This window comes from Lissotriton vulgaris, chromosome 7, assembly GCF_964263255.1.
Source record: "Lissotriton vulgaris chromosome 7, aLisVul1.2, whole genome shotgun sequence".
Classification (NCBI taxonomy): Eukaryota; Metazoa; Chordata; class Amphibia; order Caudata; family Salamandridae; genus Lissotriton; species Lissotriton vulgaris.
Genome location: NC_141695.1, coordinates 314,118,202 through 314,134,458, shown reverse-complemented (window position 1 = coordinate 314,134,458; position 16,257 = coordinate 314,118,202). Strand labels below are relative to the sequence as shown.

Here is a 16,257-nt window from a genome sequence, read left to right as displayed (position 1 = left end):
ACATACATAAGACTGATGGCTGCTCAGCTCTTGGATGTCTATAGCCAGAATTGAACTTTACTCATGCTTCCGCAAATGACAGACATTCTTGTAGTGATTCTGCAATTTGGCTGTGATCGTTTTGATAGGACTTTGAAGCAACTATTCTCTATGATGACTATACAGTATAAAATCCTGGGGAAGGTGCTAGCAAATAGATTGTTGCCCTTGCTCTCTGTCTCATGATCAAAATGGCTTCATTTTGGACAGTTAAACTTCCTTGAACTCTAAAGAGAGTGGTCTACTCGATGGCAGCCCTCCTACATATTTTACACTTACCAGCAGTGGCATCATTGCCCTTTTCAAATTAATACAATTTAATATTCTTCATCAAAACTATCTCACCTCAAGGAAGCTCAAAAAGATATGGAGATTAAAGATTAATCTTTCAGACATGAGGGTCTAAAGATAGATCTGATCATCATCTGTCTGTCTTTAGGAGTGCTGTAATCTATTAGACTACCGGAAACATGATTTAAACAACAGCAAAAGTAGTGGGTGAAAGAATAGACAGTACTTGGAGGGTGAGCATGATGGTCTTGATGCCTAGACCCAAAAAAGGAAGACTATTCAGGTGTGCAGATTTGACGATAGTGGCAGCAACATGTAGCATAGCTGTGTCATGAAGAGCATCAATAGCACTTAACAAAAAAACTGTTTGAGGGAGACAAAGAAATGGGTTGAGGCGGTATGTACAACCGTGAGAAACTCAGTTATACACATACACGGAACAGATAGGTGGAAGCAATAATGTTGTCGGATTATAGGCCACCCTCAATGACCGGCCCTCCCAACTGCATAAAACACTATACTGGTGCGTGGTTAACAATTAAATATAGACTGTATAAGAGGCAGAAGGTAATCAAGGGGTGGACACATACTACTCACCGGAAGAGCAGATACACCGTTGAGTTTAATAGACTCACACCAGTGGGAGACCCAGTTTACTCGGGGTCAAAATCAGTATCCTAAGGTATTGCACAGTTGTGATCACCCATTAAAAACAGGTTAAAGCTGATCCCCAACACAGTTTTTTTGTATTGTTTACTGAGGTATACATCTTATTGTCTACACTTATTGAAGGATAGTCTATGTCACATAAAGAGTAAATTTAAAAATAAAGTATGTGCTTTAAGGTGATATTCATATGCACTTTAATAACAGGATTGTTTTACATTTTATAAAATGTTTATTAAAATACCAATTATTTGGAGCAATGTAGCATTGAAGATACTGCACTGGAGTGTCTTACCTTTTTTCTATCTGAGAGGGCATAAAAAGTCCACATCCCTGTATCTTAGTCATGTTCGAGACCTCTCACTTGCAGAATCCCACAGGGCTTTTTGCTGAGCCCTACATGGTTTACTCTTTATCTTATTAAGTTCACTTTATTTATACAACCCTTTAGTTTCTCTGTGATGTCCTACACAGATGATATCACAGGATCACTTTCTTTGGCAATGATCTGGGGTCTGCCCAAGAGAAATTATGATCTTGCTTTTTCTCAGTTGCCTCCTGGATCAAGTCAAATCAAAACTCAATTGTGACAACTCAGAGGGCTTCATCTTTAGGGAACCTTCAATGAATAGATATGGTCTTCAATTTAGTGGTGGCGGTGGAGCTGGACCCATCGCCCACTCGAGGTTGACTCAGCAAAAAATCCTGGATTAATTTTCAACAACTTTTTCTCTTTCTTTCAACAGATCAGGCACATTTTTTACTTGCATTAACAGCATCCTCATGTTTTGCAAAAGCATGTCTTCTTGCAATCACAGGACTGCTATAAATTCAACTATTTTCTCACAAATAGATAATGGAAGTCTATCTTGGGCTTCCTGCTTTCAAATCATTCAAAACCCCCTGCATGCCTCATCTGAGGACTGCCCCCTTGCTTCACTATCTCTTCTCACTCACTGTTGTACTGTCTATTGCCTTTGAACGTGAAACAATGTGACTTCAAAGTGTTGTTCCTAGATCTTGGCGCTCTCAATAAAACAGGTTCTCTGCTTCTTCACCATTGTATCACTCTTTATATTCTTTCCAAAATCCCATGCTTTGCAGTAGTCAACTGCCTGCATTCCTAACATTAGGCAGGTACCTGGATGCTGATGCTGCTCATTTCTGGCATCAAAGCGTAGGAACTCTGGTTCCCGAGCTCCAGAAACTCCAGTCCTTAAAAAAAAAATGGCCTTTTCCATATTAGTGCAGTCTCCACCTCTCCTTCATTTACTGCTCAGCACCAGGATGATTGGTTAGGGTAAAAGTGCACTTTACATATTATTTTCAATCATTCACTTCATTCAGTAAAACAATAACTATAAAAGTGTGCTTGAACTGCAATATTTGTCACAATTTCTCGAACCCCTCTGGGAGGTGGGGCGATGGAGGAACCCAAATAGCTTCTTTAAGTATTTTGAACAAAATTGTCATTATAAATGTCATGTGAGAGTAGGTAAACTCATTAAATGTGTACTAAAATACAACATTTAATATGTGTTCTACTAGAATTCCTTGAAGGAAAGTCCTAAACTTCCCGCAAAACTTGTTAAATACTATTATGAATACATTAATGTTAGAGCCCAGGGGGCTTTGAATTGTAGCTGTGATGTATTGGCAAAAAAATAACCCCTATGCATTATACCACTACAATGACAGGATGACCCACCAGCAATTTTTTGCCTGACTCTGAATATGGCTCCGCCTCAAGCATCTGAAGTGTTAGCTCCCCCGAAATTTGGGTCTAGTTGCGCCCCTGGTTACTGGAGAACATATACTATGTAGACAACAAAGTCGGAAGGAGGATGAACCACAGTGCAGAGAGCAGGGGGCAGAACCGGGCAGGCAGAGACGATGCGGGCGCAGCACACACAAAAGGTCTCCAGGGGTCAAACAAAGGCACTCATGCTGTGCTCCCAACCAACGTACATTGCCCTGCCTCTGAAAGTATGTTTTTGTTGCATTGTTCGTGGCGATGGAATTCTCTCCAGCTGTGCACAGCTTCTGGAGTTGTTGTTTCAGCATTTTAACAATCTTGCGTTGTTCATCGAATGCAACTCCTGCAGCAATGCCTCACACATGTATTCTGTTTCTGTGATGCCACCCCCACCCGCCCAGGGCGTTTGTCTACGCTGTTTCTGGGTTTTTAGGTCTCGGCTAGCGTAGGTTGCGCATATGCGCAGTCTCGCTGGCGAGATTTTATGTTTTTGAGTACCTTTCACTAGGGGGGCTTAAGCCCCACCCCTCTTTTCCATTGGCTGGCATCACCGTTCATGCTAAACGGTGGCCAGCCATTGGAAAAGAGGTTACAGTGAAGTACTCTTTTCTCTTTTACAGCCGTCCCACTCGGACTGGCTGCCCCGACTTACTGCTGGAGTAAAAGGTTTCTTATCTTCTTTATGGGCCCAAACAGATGGCCCCATAAAGAAGATAATAAACCTTTTACGCCAGCAGGAAGTCATTTTAGGGGCCTCTTTGCGTCTTGCCTCCGGTGGCCGGCCGCTCCCAATTGCTCCCGCCTACTCCCGCTGTTCTGCCTGGGACATTACAGCTCGAGGGCTGGAGGACAAAAATTGCAGCTGTGTGTTCGATTTGTGTTTGCCATACTGGAAACATCAGGTCTTAATATGTGACCGCATCTGTTTAGCCGTCCCTTACTCACACGCGTGGCTCACTGAAATTTCATATGAATATTTCTTCTAGAGCAGCCTGCTTTCCGAGATCAAGCGGGTTCAGAGGTGAAAGTTCGCCAACATGGCACTGTCTGTGGGCTGGTCCCAGGTGGGTCGCTCAGTACAACAGCAGCTGTTCCCCGGCTGCAGGCGCCTTTCTGAGTCTTCCCTCCGGTGGCCGGCCACTCCCAATTGCTCCCGCCTACTCCCGCTGTTCTAGGCGCCTTTCTGCATTTTGCCTCCGGTGGCCGGCCGCTCCCAATTGCTCCTGACTACTCCCGCTGTTCTGCCCGTAGCCAGGCTGAGACATTACAGCTCGGGGGCTGGAGGACAAAGAAATCAGCTGGTGGTTCTGGGGATTCCCAACCCGTTGCTTTAGATCCGAAGCCGTTTTTACTATTTTCTGATTCGGTCTTACTTGGACCGCAACTTCAGCATCAGTCAGGGAGCCAGGCAGGCAAGTGTCACGGGAAGGGAGCAATGTGACACACATGCAAATAGGAAAGTCACATCTTGAGAATTCTGGGGCTTGTAGTCTTATTAAACCAAGTATAAAACTAGGGCTACAAGTCTCGGAATTGTAATGCAAAAAACAAGACCAGTCTATAATTGGGCAGGCACCCATCATGAGCTGCGTGTGATGTCGTTAGAAAATAATGCTATGTTGTGCAGAATGTGGAGGGGCACTTAAAATAAGACTTTGCGGGCAATTTGACGTGAGATATTGGCTGCCATAATTAAGATGTGACAACATGGGGCACCGAGGCACAAACATTTTATTCTTGATGGTGATATGGTACAAATTAGACTCTCCTATGCATACCATTTTGAGCTGCACTTTGCCCTACACAGGGTAATAAACCGTCCAATCGATCTTTATTACTAATATAATTCAGATGAATTTCAAATTACCAAACGTGTTTCTGCGCTCTGTAAAGAGCGCGCTGCAGACTGTGGCACACAGGGCTTTGATGTACTCTGGTTTGAAGGCCCTTCCAGCACCTACCGCCGGGACCCCACCCTCGGCAGTCCCCGGCAGGCAGGGCACCTGGGAGCGCAGGCATGCCAGACAGCATTCCTGGGAGCCCGCCCGGGCCAGCAGCCGCCACTCCGGAGGAGCCTGGGAGGACCCTCCCTGGGACGGTCATCTGTGCGAGGAGCCTGGGGCTCCGCAAACCTCAACCCCCGGAGCCCTCAGTCACCCCGCCCCCTGCCCTTGCTGCCACCTCCAGGAAGCGTCCGCGCTGCCCGGGGTAGGTGGAAACAACTTCAACTATCGGCTCTGAGCGAACTTAGGACATAAGAGACTTCTGGGAGGAGACCAGGGAGGAGGAGGAAGAGAGGGCAGGGAGCTGTGTGTCGGGTAGAGGGCAGCAGGAGAATGGCAGGGGAGCAGCATGGGACAGGGTGGCAGTGCGGCGCCGGGGAAGGGGGTAAGTACCCTGTCAGTCCTCACAGCCCTCCCCCGGGACAGCTGCTCCCGGGCCTGACACCGAAAAAGTGAGGGCAGGAAACACCGCTGACTTAAGACTGATCGAAACACACTCAAGAGTGAGTATAGGTGTTTCTGGTGCTCTGCTGTGTGAAGGGGGTCTGGCTGTGCGATTATGTCAACGTGGGATTGATTGGTCATGTGTGTGGCTTAGCTGCTAAACTTCCACATACCACGCGTGACTACTTCAGACAGCAGAGGCTTTTTAAACTAGCAACATCTTGCATTCTGGGGATTTAAACTTCTGTCAAAATACGTCTGAGCCTCAATTCCGGACTGCCAAGTGTTGTTAAACAGACAGCTGCAGGTGTCACGCACGAGACCGACCAAGTAACTTCTGGTGTTTATCCATGTAAGACAGTGCAAGTGTGTTCCAGGCTGTATGAGACTGTGAATTTGTGTTTTAAGAGTGATCGTATGTCAGTGCGAGAGTGTGTGTGTTAAGTTTTAACTCTGTGAGCACACAAGACAGCGCGTGTGTCAGAGACACTAGAGTGCATACAGTTGTTAAAGTGCCTGTGACAGTGAATGTCACTGTAGTGCAAGACAGTGTCTGTGGCCGCGGGCCGCAGACAGGATCGTATTATCTTTTGACAAGGTTAGATGCAGTGCTTAATTTGTGCTGGTGTTTGCAACCAGTGGGCATCAACACCGAGTTTTGAGGGCCCAAACTTACTTTTCATCATCAAAGTTTGACCCAGAGCGACAGGAAAATAAGCATTACAAATGCAATAGGTCTCGCCTTTCATTAAGTTGAAGCCATTTGCTTTGCTATACAATGCCATTAACAAAGCAAATAACTTTAACTTAATCAAAGGCGAGACCTGTTGCATTTTCAATGCTTGTTATTTGTGTGTGCTCTGCTGCTGAGTTTCTGTATTTGCCCAACACCTACCTACCTGTGTTTTTATTCGAGCCTGGAGTAAATATGGCGGTGTCTTGCATTTGTATGTATGTTTTCACTGCGACCTTTACTCTAGATGAGGCTGATGCATACTGCCCCTCCAGGCCATACAACTCCATAGGGCATAGAGGTGTCCTCGATACAGATATTACACAAATGTCTGTTTTGCTTCAGTGAATGCTCTCAGTCCACTCCACTAACCATGGCTGTCTGTCTCTTTTCTGGTCTTTCTGTGGACAGCTATTCGGTTACTGCATCTGCCCACACTCCACAGGCCACGGTTTTAATCCGCTCTTGCAGTGATAATCCCGCCATCTTGTTATGATAGTCTGGCCTGACAGCGCAGATGTCACCAGACAATTATGTGAGCATCACTAGAGAGGGGCTTTGGCTCCGGCCACATGCTGGGGCGCATGAGTACGTTTGGATTGGGCATGTGTGCTTCCACAAAAAATGCTTGGCCGCCACACCGCTGTGATTATTTTGTTTATTTATACAACTGGCTGAGGTTGAACGTTCAGGGGCACACACATGACATTGTAGTGCTGTAAAAGTGTCTCGGGTAACGAGATGATTGATGCTGCTTTTCTCTGGCCGCAGCACAGATGAGTTGAGGGTAGCTTTAACCTACATGAATTTTTAGGTCTGGCTTCACAATGCATTCAAAAGTCAGGCATATTGTCATTTCTAATGCTTGTGTAAGTATGTATTTGCGTTTGCCTTTAGATTGACTGATTGTGCCTGTGTAGTGCTCATCATTCTACAGGTCTCTTTGTGCTGGACAACCTGTGGGGCAAGGGGGATATTTTTTAGGTCAACTAGCCTGGCAGTGGTGGCTGTAGGCATTCATTGGTCATGAAAGCACTCTAAAGCAAGAGCTGTATGCCAGAGAGAGCCAGTGCAGAGACCTGCGAACATGCGAAACATGGTCCTTCCTAGAGACAAGACCGGTTATAGGAGAAAGGCTGCACCGGGGAGAGGCTGCGCCAAGAAGGCCCTGACATCTCTAGAGTTAGGCTTTATGAAACCGCCACGGAGAGCATTGCAGTAATCAAGGCAAGAGGGGCTGATTCCCTCACAACAGTGGACAATGTGCCATGGTGGAAAGGATCTCAGTTTATTTAGCTGGTGAAAACGACTCCTGACCGCTGCAGTGACTCGATCGAGAGTACGCACCGCATCAGTCGAACACCACGTCAGCCATGTTTGTGTTTTTATCACTTAAGGAGCGATACCATTTAAGTGCGATGGCTTAAGAGGGTGGGGATTTCAGGGCCCTAAAGCCCTTGGCATTAAAGATGCCAAGCACTGGCAAAGCCAGGAGGCCTGTTGTTGACTGCCAGCCTTATAGCTGTTCCTTGTCTGACTTTGTTTTGTCACACGTTGCTATAGTAGTTCTTGGAACTGAAGGGAATTCATTTGTGTGCAGGTATTCCTACTCCGCTAGGGCTAGACTATCCAGAAGAAGCAGAATATTTTGTAAGCCGGGAGAGGGGAAAAAAACAGGAGACTGAGCAGGGAGGGTGTAAGTGTACTTAGCCCGGAAAGCTACCAGAGAGTATTTGGGGGACCATGAGCTCTCACAGTCCAGCATACTCTAATTATTTAGATACTCATCCCATTTGTGGCACTAGTAAGGCCTAAACACTGAGCAAAATTAAAGCATGTGACTAGTCCATCATAGTGTGATGTCCCATTCGTGAATAAAATACTCCTGTAGTGTGTAAACTAATCTCGCTGTCTACCTACTTACTGAATGATGTCCCTATCAGTGGGTAACCCCATCAACAGTATGTGGTTTACCATTAATTACCTCTTGATCAGTTAAGGCCACCCCAGCAGCATGACCACCCCATTAGTGTTTAACCCTTGAGAGAATGACTTTCCCATTAGTAAGTGAAAGTCCAACCTATGAAAGAATGACTTCCCTATCAATGTGTGAACTCTGCAACAGCATGAACCCCTACTCACTGTGTGATTATTACATCAGTGTGTTGTCTCTGCATTGGCGTGTAATGACCCCATTAGTGTTTGAGCTGTTTAAAGCTGAACAATCTCCCCATCAGGAAATACATTTACCCAAGCTTACTGCTGCAATGTGACACTCGGGAGCATACCCGAAACACCATCATCACACCTTGGAAACATAGTTTAGTCAAAGTAAGACTTCCTTGTACAATTTTACCAAGTCAAGAACAACCCCATCAAGGTAGCCTGGAAATGGCTGTAAACAATGTGTCAAGTATGGACAGACCCTTAGTAACTACCAGAATCATGGACACAAGGCTGAGGCGTGATAGGAAACACACATCAGCTCCACACTGGATATTGATGGTAAAGTTTCTTACCTTTCGCTGCTCTCTGTGCTCGGAGTTGAAGAAGAAACACTGCGAGTTCTAAAATAAGACAAAACAATAATAAACATTAGGAACTGGACCTGCTCAACTCGCAAACAATGTTGTTCAAATTTGACTTGTCTTTACTTTTGACCCTGATTAGCACAACTGGCTTTCAGCGAGGCTCGAGCTTTGTAGCTACCCCGTAGATACATATTTAAAACTCCCAATGGGCGTTCAAGTACAACAGAATGCCCCATGGGAACGCATTTACGATGGAAAGCCCTTCATTCCTTTTTGCGTCTCATAAATGATGGAATGCCCACTCCATGCACTTTCTTATTACAGGATTCCTCATTTACTATGCAGTACTCTTCTCCTGGAGCCTCATGTATGACAAAATGTCCTTTGAAAGCTCATTTATGATACAATGCACCTGAACTGGAGGCTTCTTATCAATAGAGTACCCCATGGAACCTCATTTTCAATGCAATACAAGTCCAGTGGAGCCCTATTAATGAAAGAATGCCCAATGGAGGCCTATTTACAAAGAACGCCTTTCCAATCAGCTAACTGATAAACGTTTTAAAGCAGCTGAAATGGGGCAGCTCATGAGTGTAGCTGGTTTTGACAGGAACCAGCTCCCTTGGTAATCAGGATACTGCTACTGGAGACATAGCAATGGCCAGTTATTGTGCCTCTGTGTTGCAGGTCAACATGCAAAGCTGGACACCACCAAAAATACATGATGTTTGCAGATATCTGCATCTCTCCCACTTTATTCAAACTCTGTTTGTCTGGCTTCAAAATGTGACTGTTAATTTGTCAGCAAACAAAAAAGTGCACAGCTAACTCGTGCTGATGTTCACTTTGCAATTGTGCAACAGGCGATCCTTTCAATGAAAAATTCACTTGTAACTGAGGGGTTCCTGATATTCAGGGATATAATTGAGCATGGCATTTAGGTCAGGAAAGGAACCAGTAAACAGAATGCTGGGATAGCACTAAGCCACAATTTGTGTGCTCTAGATTTCATCATCCGATGCACACTAAGATGGACGACATCTGTTGGGGGCTGTAAAAAAGTGGGTCATTCGTTGCGAAGAATGAAGGTCCTTCACAAGTAATACGTCTGCAACCTTCCATCTACTGGGTACCAAGAATCCTGGTATAGCACTTGACTGGTGGTGTGAGCTAGTACACCAGTCAGACAACAACCTCCATCCAAAAACTTATTGTCCAGTCAGTGCTATTACTTCTAAAAACAACAGAAGTGCGTCCAATTTCTCCATTCCTCTCTTCATTTTGTATAGAAAATCTTCTGTCCTTTGACAGTACATATTGAAAGTTAAAATAAATGTACTTTCTAAATTTCATTTTGTATAATAAAACAGCTATTGAATAGCATCTCCCATTTTTGATCAGGCGACTTCTTTTGGTTGCTAAAATAAGATATCAAATAGAGAATCAGTATTGGCACTTCTGTTTTGTTGTTTAGTTATTTAGGCTCAGCCTTACTGATTAGAGCCAACCCCAGTTGCTCTGTATTACTTATAAAAAAGCAAAGTACTTTATTATACACACACTATTCAGTACAACACATTAATTTACAAATATATGCAGGAATCCAGGTGGCAATACCTACAGTGACACCCTCCTAACGAGTCATATGCCTGGCAAACCCTAAGCCTTATTGCCACTCTACCTCAAACATATACTAGACACAAAACAATGAGGTGTAGTTAGCAAAAGGTAGGCCTGCTGGCTCTGTCAGGGAATCACCACAATGATAAAAGCAGATATGTCACACTAGATCCATGCAAGACCACTAAACAATTATAGATGATAATGATTCACTGTCGACTTTGCCAAGGTCAATAAAGCATTTCAATAAAATGTGTGTAATGGAGCGAGGTGGTAAATGCAAAATTTTGTATACCCCTCTCGAAATCAATGTTCCATAACGTTAACATTCCCTAATGGTGTGATGTGCTTGAATAACCAACCTTAGAGTAATATGCATACATGAACATATGGGAACAATAATCTTGCTTGCATGATGCCATAAAATGAACTAATATGTGTTGTTATTGTGATGTGAACTAATGCACAGCTTAATTATAAACAAACGCAATTTAAATGTGCTTATTGTAAAACGTTTTGTGCTAAAAAGTCGCTGGATATGTAACTATAAAACGCATTTATGTGGCTTATTTGCTAGGAAACAACTAATAGGGAAATATTAGAATGGTGGGAGTTAAACAGAAGGGTTTCATTACCATAATTAACATGAATTTGTGTTTGTTTCTATGATAGTTCCAAAATGTGGCCTCTGAGGCTTAGTCTGAAAATGGCCATTTTGAGTCACTGCGAGCGAGTATTGGTCTGCGCATGTACATCTACAATTCTGCCAGCGCGAGTGAGCTGACTGTGCTTGGATGGGAGGTTCAAGGACGCCTTGCCCCAGAACCTAGGATGGGTGCCAAGCATGGACGATGTAATGCTCAGACCCTGAGAACTTTCTCCTATGTTTCGATTGAAGGAAGCGCCTAGGTCACACATTGTCTTAAACAAAGCCCCTTTATTTTTCTGCTGATTCATCGTGAAAAACGTACTATAATGATGAGGAAGTGCTCATCTACCCCAAATTTGTCCAATCAGAACTCGAATTGGTGAGGTTAGTTACCTTTTCGGAAGATTAAGCTAGAAAATAGTGTATAAAACCCCTGATTTTGCTTAGAAGGGGTCGCTCTTTCGATTTCCTCTGGAGATGCTGCCGGACTGAAGATCGATTCTTGGATGTAAGAACTTTGTTTTTCTGACTGATTATTTTTCTTTGCAGGTTTGTTAGGATAAGATGAGGGTGTTAGCTAGGGATGTTAGGAGAGAATGAACTTGGAACTATCTGTTCTTTGCTAAACTTTACTGAACTTTAAAATAAATGTCTATTTCTGAGCTTTAAAATAAATGATAATTTTTGAAAAAAAGTTAAAGGTTCTTATTGAATAAAGGAATAAAGAAATGCCTAAATGTCGGACATACTAAAAGTTTGCTTTAAATAAAAATTAGATAAATGGAGAAGTAAAAGCTGGTCTTTGGTTTTTCCTATGCCTAGTTTTCGTTCTAGCAGATCCATTGCCATTATGGTGGTGTGTTTGAATAAAATTGTGTTTAAAATGAAACCGTGGTAAATTGCTTTACATTGCAGGTGTAAATAAAAATAGTCAAATAGGTTTAGACACTCCGCCAATGTTGTTGGCCAAATCTTTGAGCTGAATTAAATGAACAAAGTATGCAGTGTAATGGGCCCCACTGTTGAATGTTATGTGTGTTTCTGAGGTTTTGGAGAAATGGCCATGGTGATTTAGAAATTATTTCTGGAGTCCCGCTGTAGCATGTGCATGAGTCTAACTCCTGACATGCAGCCAGTGGAGTCTTGTGACCCATCAATAGAGATCCCCACATTCCAAAGTCTTTGAGTCAGCTTCAAGATATATATATATATATATACTTTTCCCAGGGCCATTCGTGTATCCTTTGACTTAGGGCAAGTATCTCCAACCGATGCTGGGTTATTTTTGTGGGGACTGTTGTATAACTGGCAGTCCCCAAAAGGCCCTGTATTAGTTAGCGGTGCCCCAACCTTTCTGGGGCAACACAAAAGCAAAATATGCACGTTTGTAGCTCCTTGCAGGGGGTTATAGGCACTTCTTCGCCCTGCAGCCTGCATATTTTATGAGCAACCTCGCACTGTTTTGTTATTTTATTTTAAATAAGGCAGCCTTGCACCACAGTGCTTGTTTTTCTATTCAAACACAGGTGCCCCTGGGTCACCCAGCTTGTGGCAGTCAGTGGGGCTCCGTGTGAGCTCATACCAGCACGGAGACACTGTTCTGTGACGGCGTGGGAGCCAGCATCCTTATTGTCCCGGCTGTGGTTCATACAGGCGGGGAGCAGAGGCTGGGTACACACCCACCCACGCTCACTTCACCAGACAGAGGCAAGGGGGTAGGAGGAGCACCTGGCAGAGTGTGGTGATGACTCGTATACAGGTTAGGTATAAACATAGCTTTATTCAAATGAAGTCAGAGCACAGAGAGTGTGGTCCCACCATCGCCAGCCACATAAACTGCCATTGGTGGAATCCACGCACGCAGCAATCAGAAGGAACACTGAGTATATCATGAACACGTAGTAGGAAGCCCCGGGCCTGCTAAAAGCTAGTGCCACGTTACAACACCTCCCCTCACTTCAACCCAAAATCAATGAAGAAAAAGGGAAAAAAACAGGAGGAAGCACAAAAAAAAAAAAAAGAAAGAAGCACCAAAGTAGGAGAAAAGAAACAGGAAGTCTGAACAAAATCCTCCAAATAACGAGGAGGTCTGGGTAACCTGGGAGGACGGGGAACACAGACGCCAACATCAGTAGGCAGATCAGAGGCAAAAGAACAGGAGGCATCCCCTGAACCCGTCTCCCTTCTGACCTGAAGCCCACAAGAGGACAATTCTGCATCACTCATCAACATAAAACCATTGATATCCAAAATGTACAGAGAGGTTCTGATAGAGCTAGGTGGAGAAACAAAATTTTGTATACCCCTCGTGAAGTCATTTCCTCATAACTGTAACTTTATTAATTGTGCGGTTTGGTATATTAATCAACGTAGTATAGAATGCACACATAAATATACGCGGGAAACTAATATGCTCCTGTTGCAACTATAACTGACTAACTTAGTAATGTTGTCATGGTGTTTACTAACTTGCAGTCCCTCATTACTCTTTCCACCTCAATATCTACACCTGGCCACCAATATGAACTTTTTTCACTCCTCTTTGTCCTAACCACTTCGAAATGTCCTTCACGACATAAATCTACTACTCTTTTCCTCAAAGTTCTAGGTGGTATGACTTTTCCTCCTCTGTAAATAAAACCTGATTCTACACTCAACTCACTTTTCACTTCCCAATAGCACCTATCTTCTTCTGCATCCGGTTTCCTTTCACTCCAACCTTCTAAAATCTTCTTTTATTTCCTCCATCAACTCATCTTTTCGATAATGCCGAAGCCACTCTTCTTTATCAATTGACTTCTTGAACTCTTCCTCCACAACAGCAATTTGATACTCATCCCACTCACTCCTAGGTACTTCCTTAATCGGTAAGGGCATACTACTCAAATCAAGGGTCTTCCTTTCTGTTACATTAAAAAGATCTTCTGCTGGTGTCAAACTCCTTGATGCAAATCCAATAACTACTTCTTCCTCTCCACCTTTATTTTTTGTTAATACCGCATCCATCCATACCGATGACTCAAACTTCTCAATTATACCTGATGTTTCCAACCTTATTAATTCCTTTTCCAATTCATTCCTTCCTGTAAACGTGACGTTTCTGACTTTATAATTTAAACGAACAGCATTCTCTTTCAATTTTATCTCTTGTTTGAATTCACCCAACACCATAACTTGCTCTTTTGCATTCGGATTTAGTATTATATCAAAGCTTTCCTGATCTTTCCACCCGAAAACACTTGGTCCATATTCCGCAACATACATTCTTCCCTCTGCTACTCTCCCCATAAACTCAAATGTGACATCTCTACACCCCACCAAAGGAATGCTTTTCCCAGTGAATCCTCTTGGATTTATGTCCCTTTTCATTAGATCAACACCAATTCCCTTCTCAAATTTTTCATTCCACATATCCAAATTAACTATAGTATATGGTGATCCTGAATCTGCTACTAATATCACTTTTACCCCTGCCACTTCAATTTCACATCTGGGTTTACATCTTCCTTTACTTTTTACATTCAAAATAAAATCTCTTATCATAAAAATGTCATCGTCTTCATCTGAATAGTCTTCCTTAGCTTGTTTCCTCAACTCATCTTCTTCCTGTGTCACATACTTTATCCTTGTAGTTTTATCTCTTCTATAACAAACTCTTGCATAATGACCAATTAAACCACATACTGTACATTTTTGATCTCTTGCTCTACATGCTTGGCTGTTTGCCAAATGTGTATAACTTCCACAACTAAAACATGCTAAATTAGTTGTGCTTCTTCTTCTATATTCATTTTTTGTTGCTTGAAAATAATTTTTCTCCGTCTTTTCATCAAATGTATCTCTCTTCTCTGCACCAACGCTTCTTGCTCTTATAGTTTTTCTCACAACACACACTTCTTCTTTATCTTTCCCTTCCTCTTCTTCCAGGGCTGCTTTTGCACATGCGACTGATACTTCAGCCTTTCTTACTACCGCTAGCTCCTTATTCAGTGTTCCATCTCCCATGCTCCATAATCTTTCTTGCACCCTTTTATTGTTTGTGAGCATAATGACTTGATCTCTTATTAACTCCTCTTCTATCTGTCCAAATCTACATTTCTCCGCCATTCTTTTCAAAACGCTCAAGTAATCATCAATCTTCTCATCCTGTTCTTGCTTGCTCCTAAAAAACTTGTACCTGTCAATTGCCACACATACCGTTGGTGCATAATATCTCTCTAAATCGTCCAAAGCATTCTCATATACATCCGTTTCTTCTTCACCCCTTTCCTTCTTTTGCATCCGCACATATTGCCTGATTCCCTCTGGTCCTAAGGAATGTAGCAAAATCCCTTTTTTAATTTCAGGTGTAATTTCTTCATTTTTGATAGTGAACATGTAATTATTGAAATATACTTTCCATTCTTCCCATCTTATTTTTGGTTCTCCAGGTTCTGTTAAAAATGGTATTGGTGGCGTTAATGTAAATGTTTGTGATGCACACATTTTCTTCTTTTTAGTTTTAATTCACTTTTCACTTCCTCGTTAGTGTTTGTTGTGAATCACAACACTAACACTACTTTCTAATAATGTTTCTTTTCCTTATTCCCTTGCAGTCTCTTTTACTTCCTTTATTTCTATTTCCGACCCTTTTACGATCGGTTCCTGCTTTAAATCGAATACGAGTCTTCCCAACTCGTTAAAATGGCCGCCACTTGTTGATGTCACACTCTCGCCAATCAGCGTGTGCGCATTCCCCTTCCTTCCTCTCCGTCACAATCCTCAAGCGCAATGACACGGCCGCTCCCGCTGCTGCGCGCGATGGCTCAAACTCCTTCCACGCGCACGGCTGCTCCTGCTGCTGCGCGCAATGGCTCAAACTCCTTCCACGCGCTTCTCACTGCTGCCACTGCTCCACGCGATCACTCAGACACCTCACGCGGTATTCCTCAAACGTAAGTCGTTTAACTTCTGCTTTTACATTGCTCAATTCAACATTTCGCCATCTCGCTCACCTCCGCTCACAGTCAATTCCAGTATTTCTTTTCTCTCAAATTCAATATTTTCTCGTTCCGCTTGCCTCTGTCTTCGGCCAATTTCACTGCTTCTTCCACCTTATTTCAGGCTCCCTCATGTGGGTTCACGCAGAGTTGCCCGTCCTCCGTCGCCAAATTGTAATGTCGACTCTTACACCAATTCAATTAAAATCTTCTTTATTGGCAACTCCGCTCATAAAACATCACCGACGATGTCTACATGTCCTCATTCCCCCATCAACTGTCCCTCCCTGGAACCCCACACATGCATTCCTATTCTAAGAACACTTCTACATTCTTAACAAGAATACTACAACACAACAAAGCGAAACACCATTTTGCATCACTGGAGTGGAACAAGCTGCCACATCTAGAACCCCCCTTGGACTTGGACGATTTTTGTGGCTTAAGATTAAGCTGATTGCTAAAAGCTATGCTGGGTTCTTCTTTTTTCCCCAATGGCTGCAACAGCTCCTTCAGAACTCTCCACCTTGATCATCTCTTTCATGC

General features: G+C 43.3%; 1 protein-coding gene across 1 annotated transcript in view; it reads right to left on the bottom strand.

Moving 5' to 3' along the window:
• Positions 1–16,257, bottom strand: part of LOC147701456 (chaperone Ric-8A) — a 348,728-nt gene that overhangs the window by 263,594 nt on the left and 68,877 nt on the right. The window contains exon 2 of the mRNA XM_086930133.1: positions 8,452–8,499. Within this exon, the coding sequence (XP_086786259.1) occupies positions 8,452–8,499 (48 nt within the window). The remainder of the gene's footprint in view (positions 1–8,451; positions 8,500–16,257) is intronic.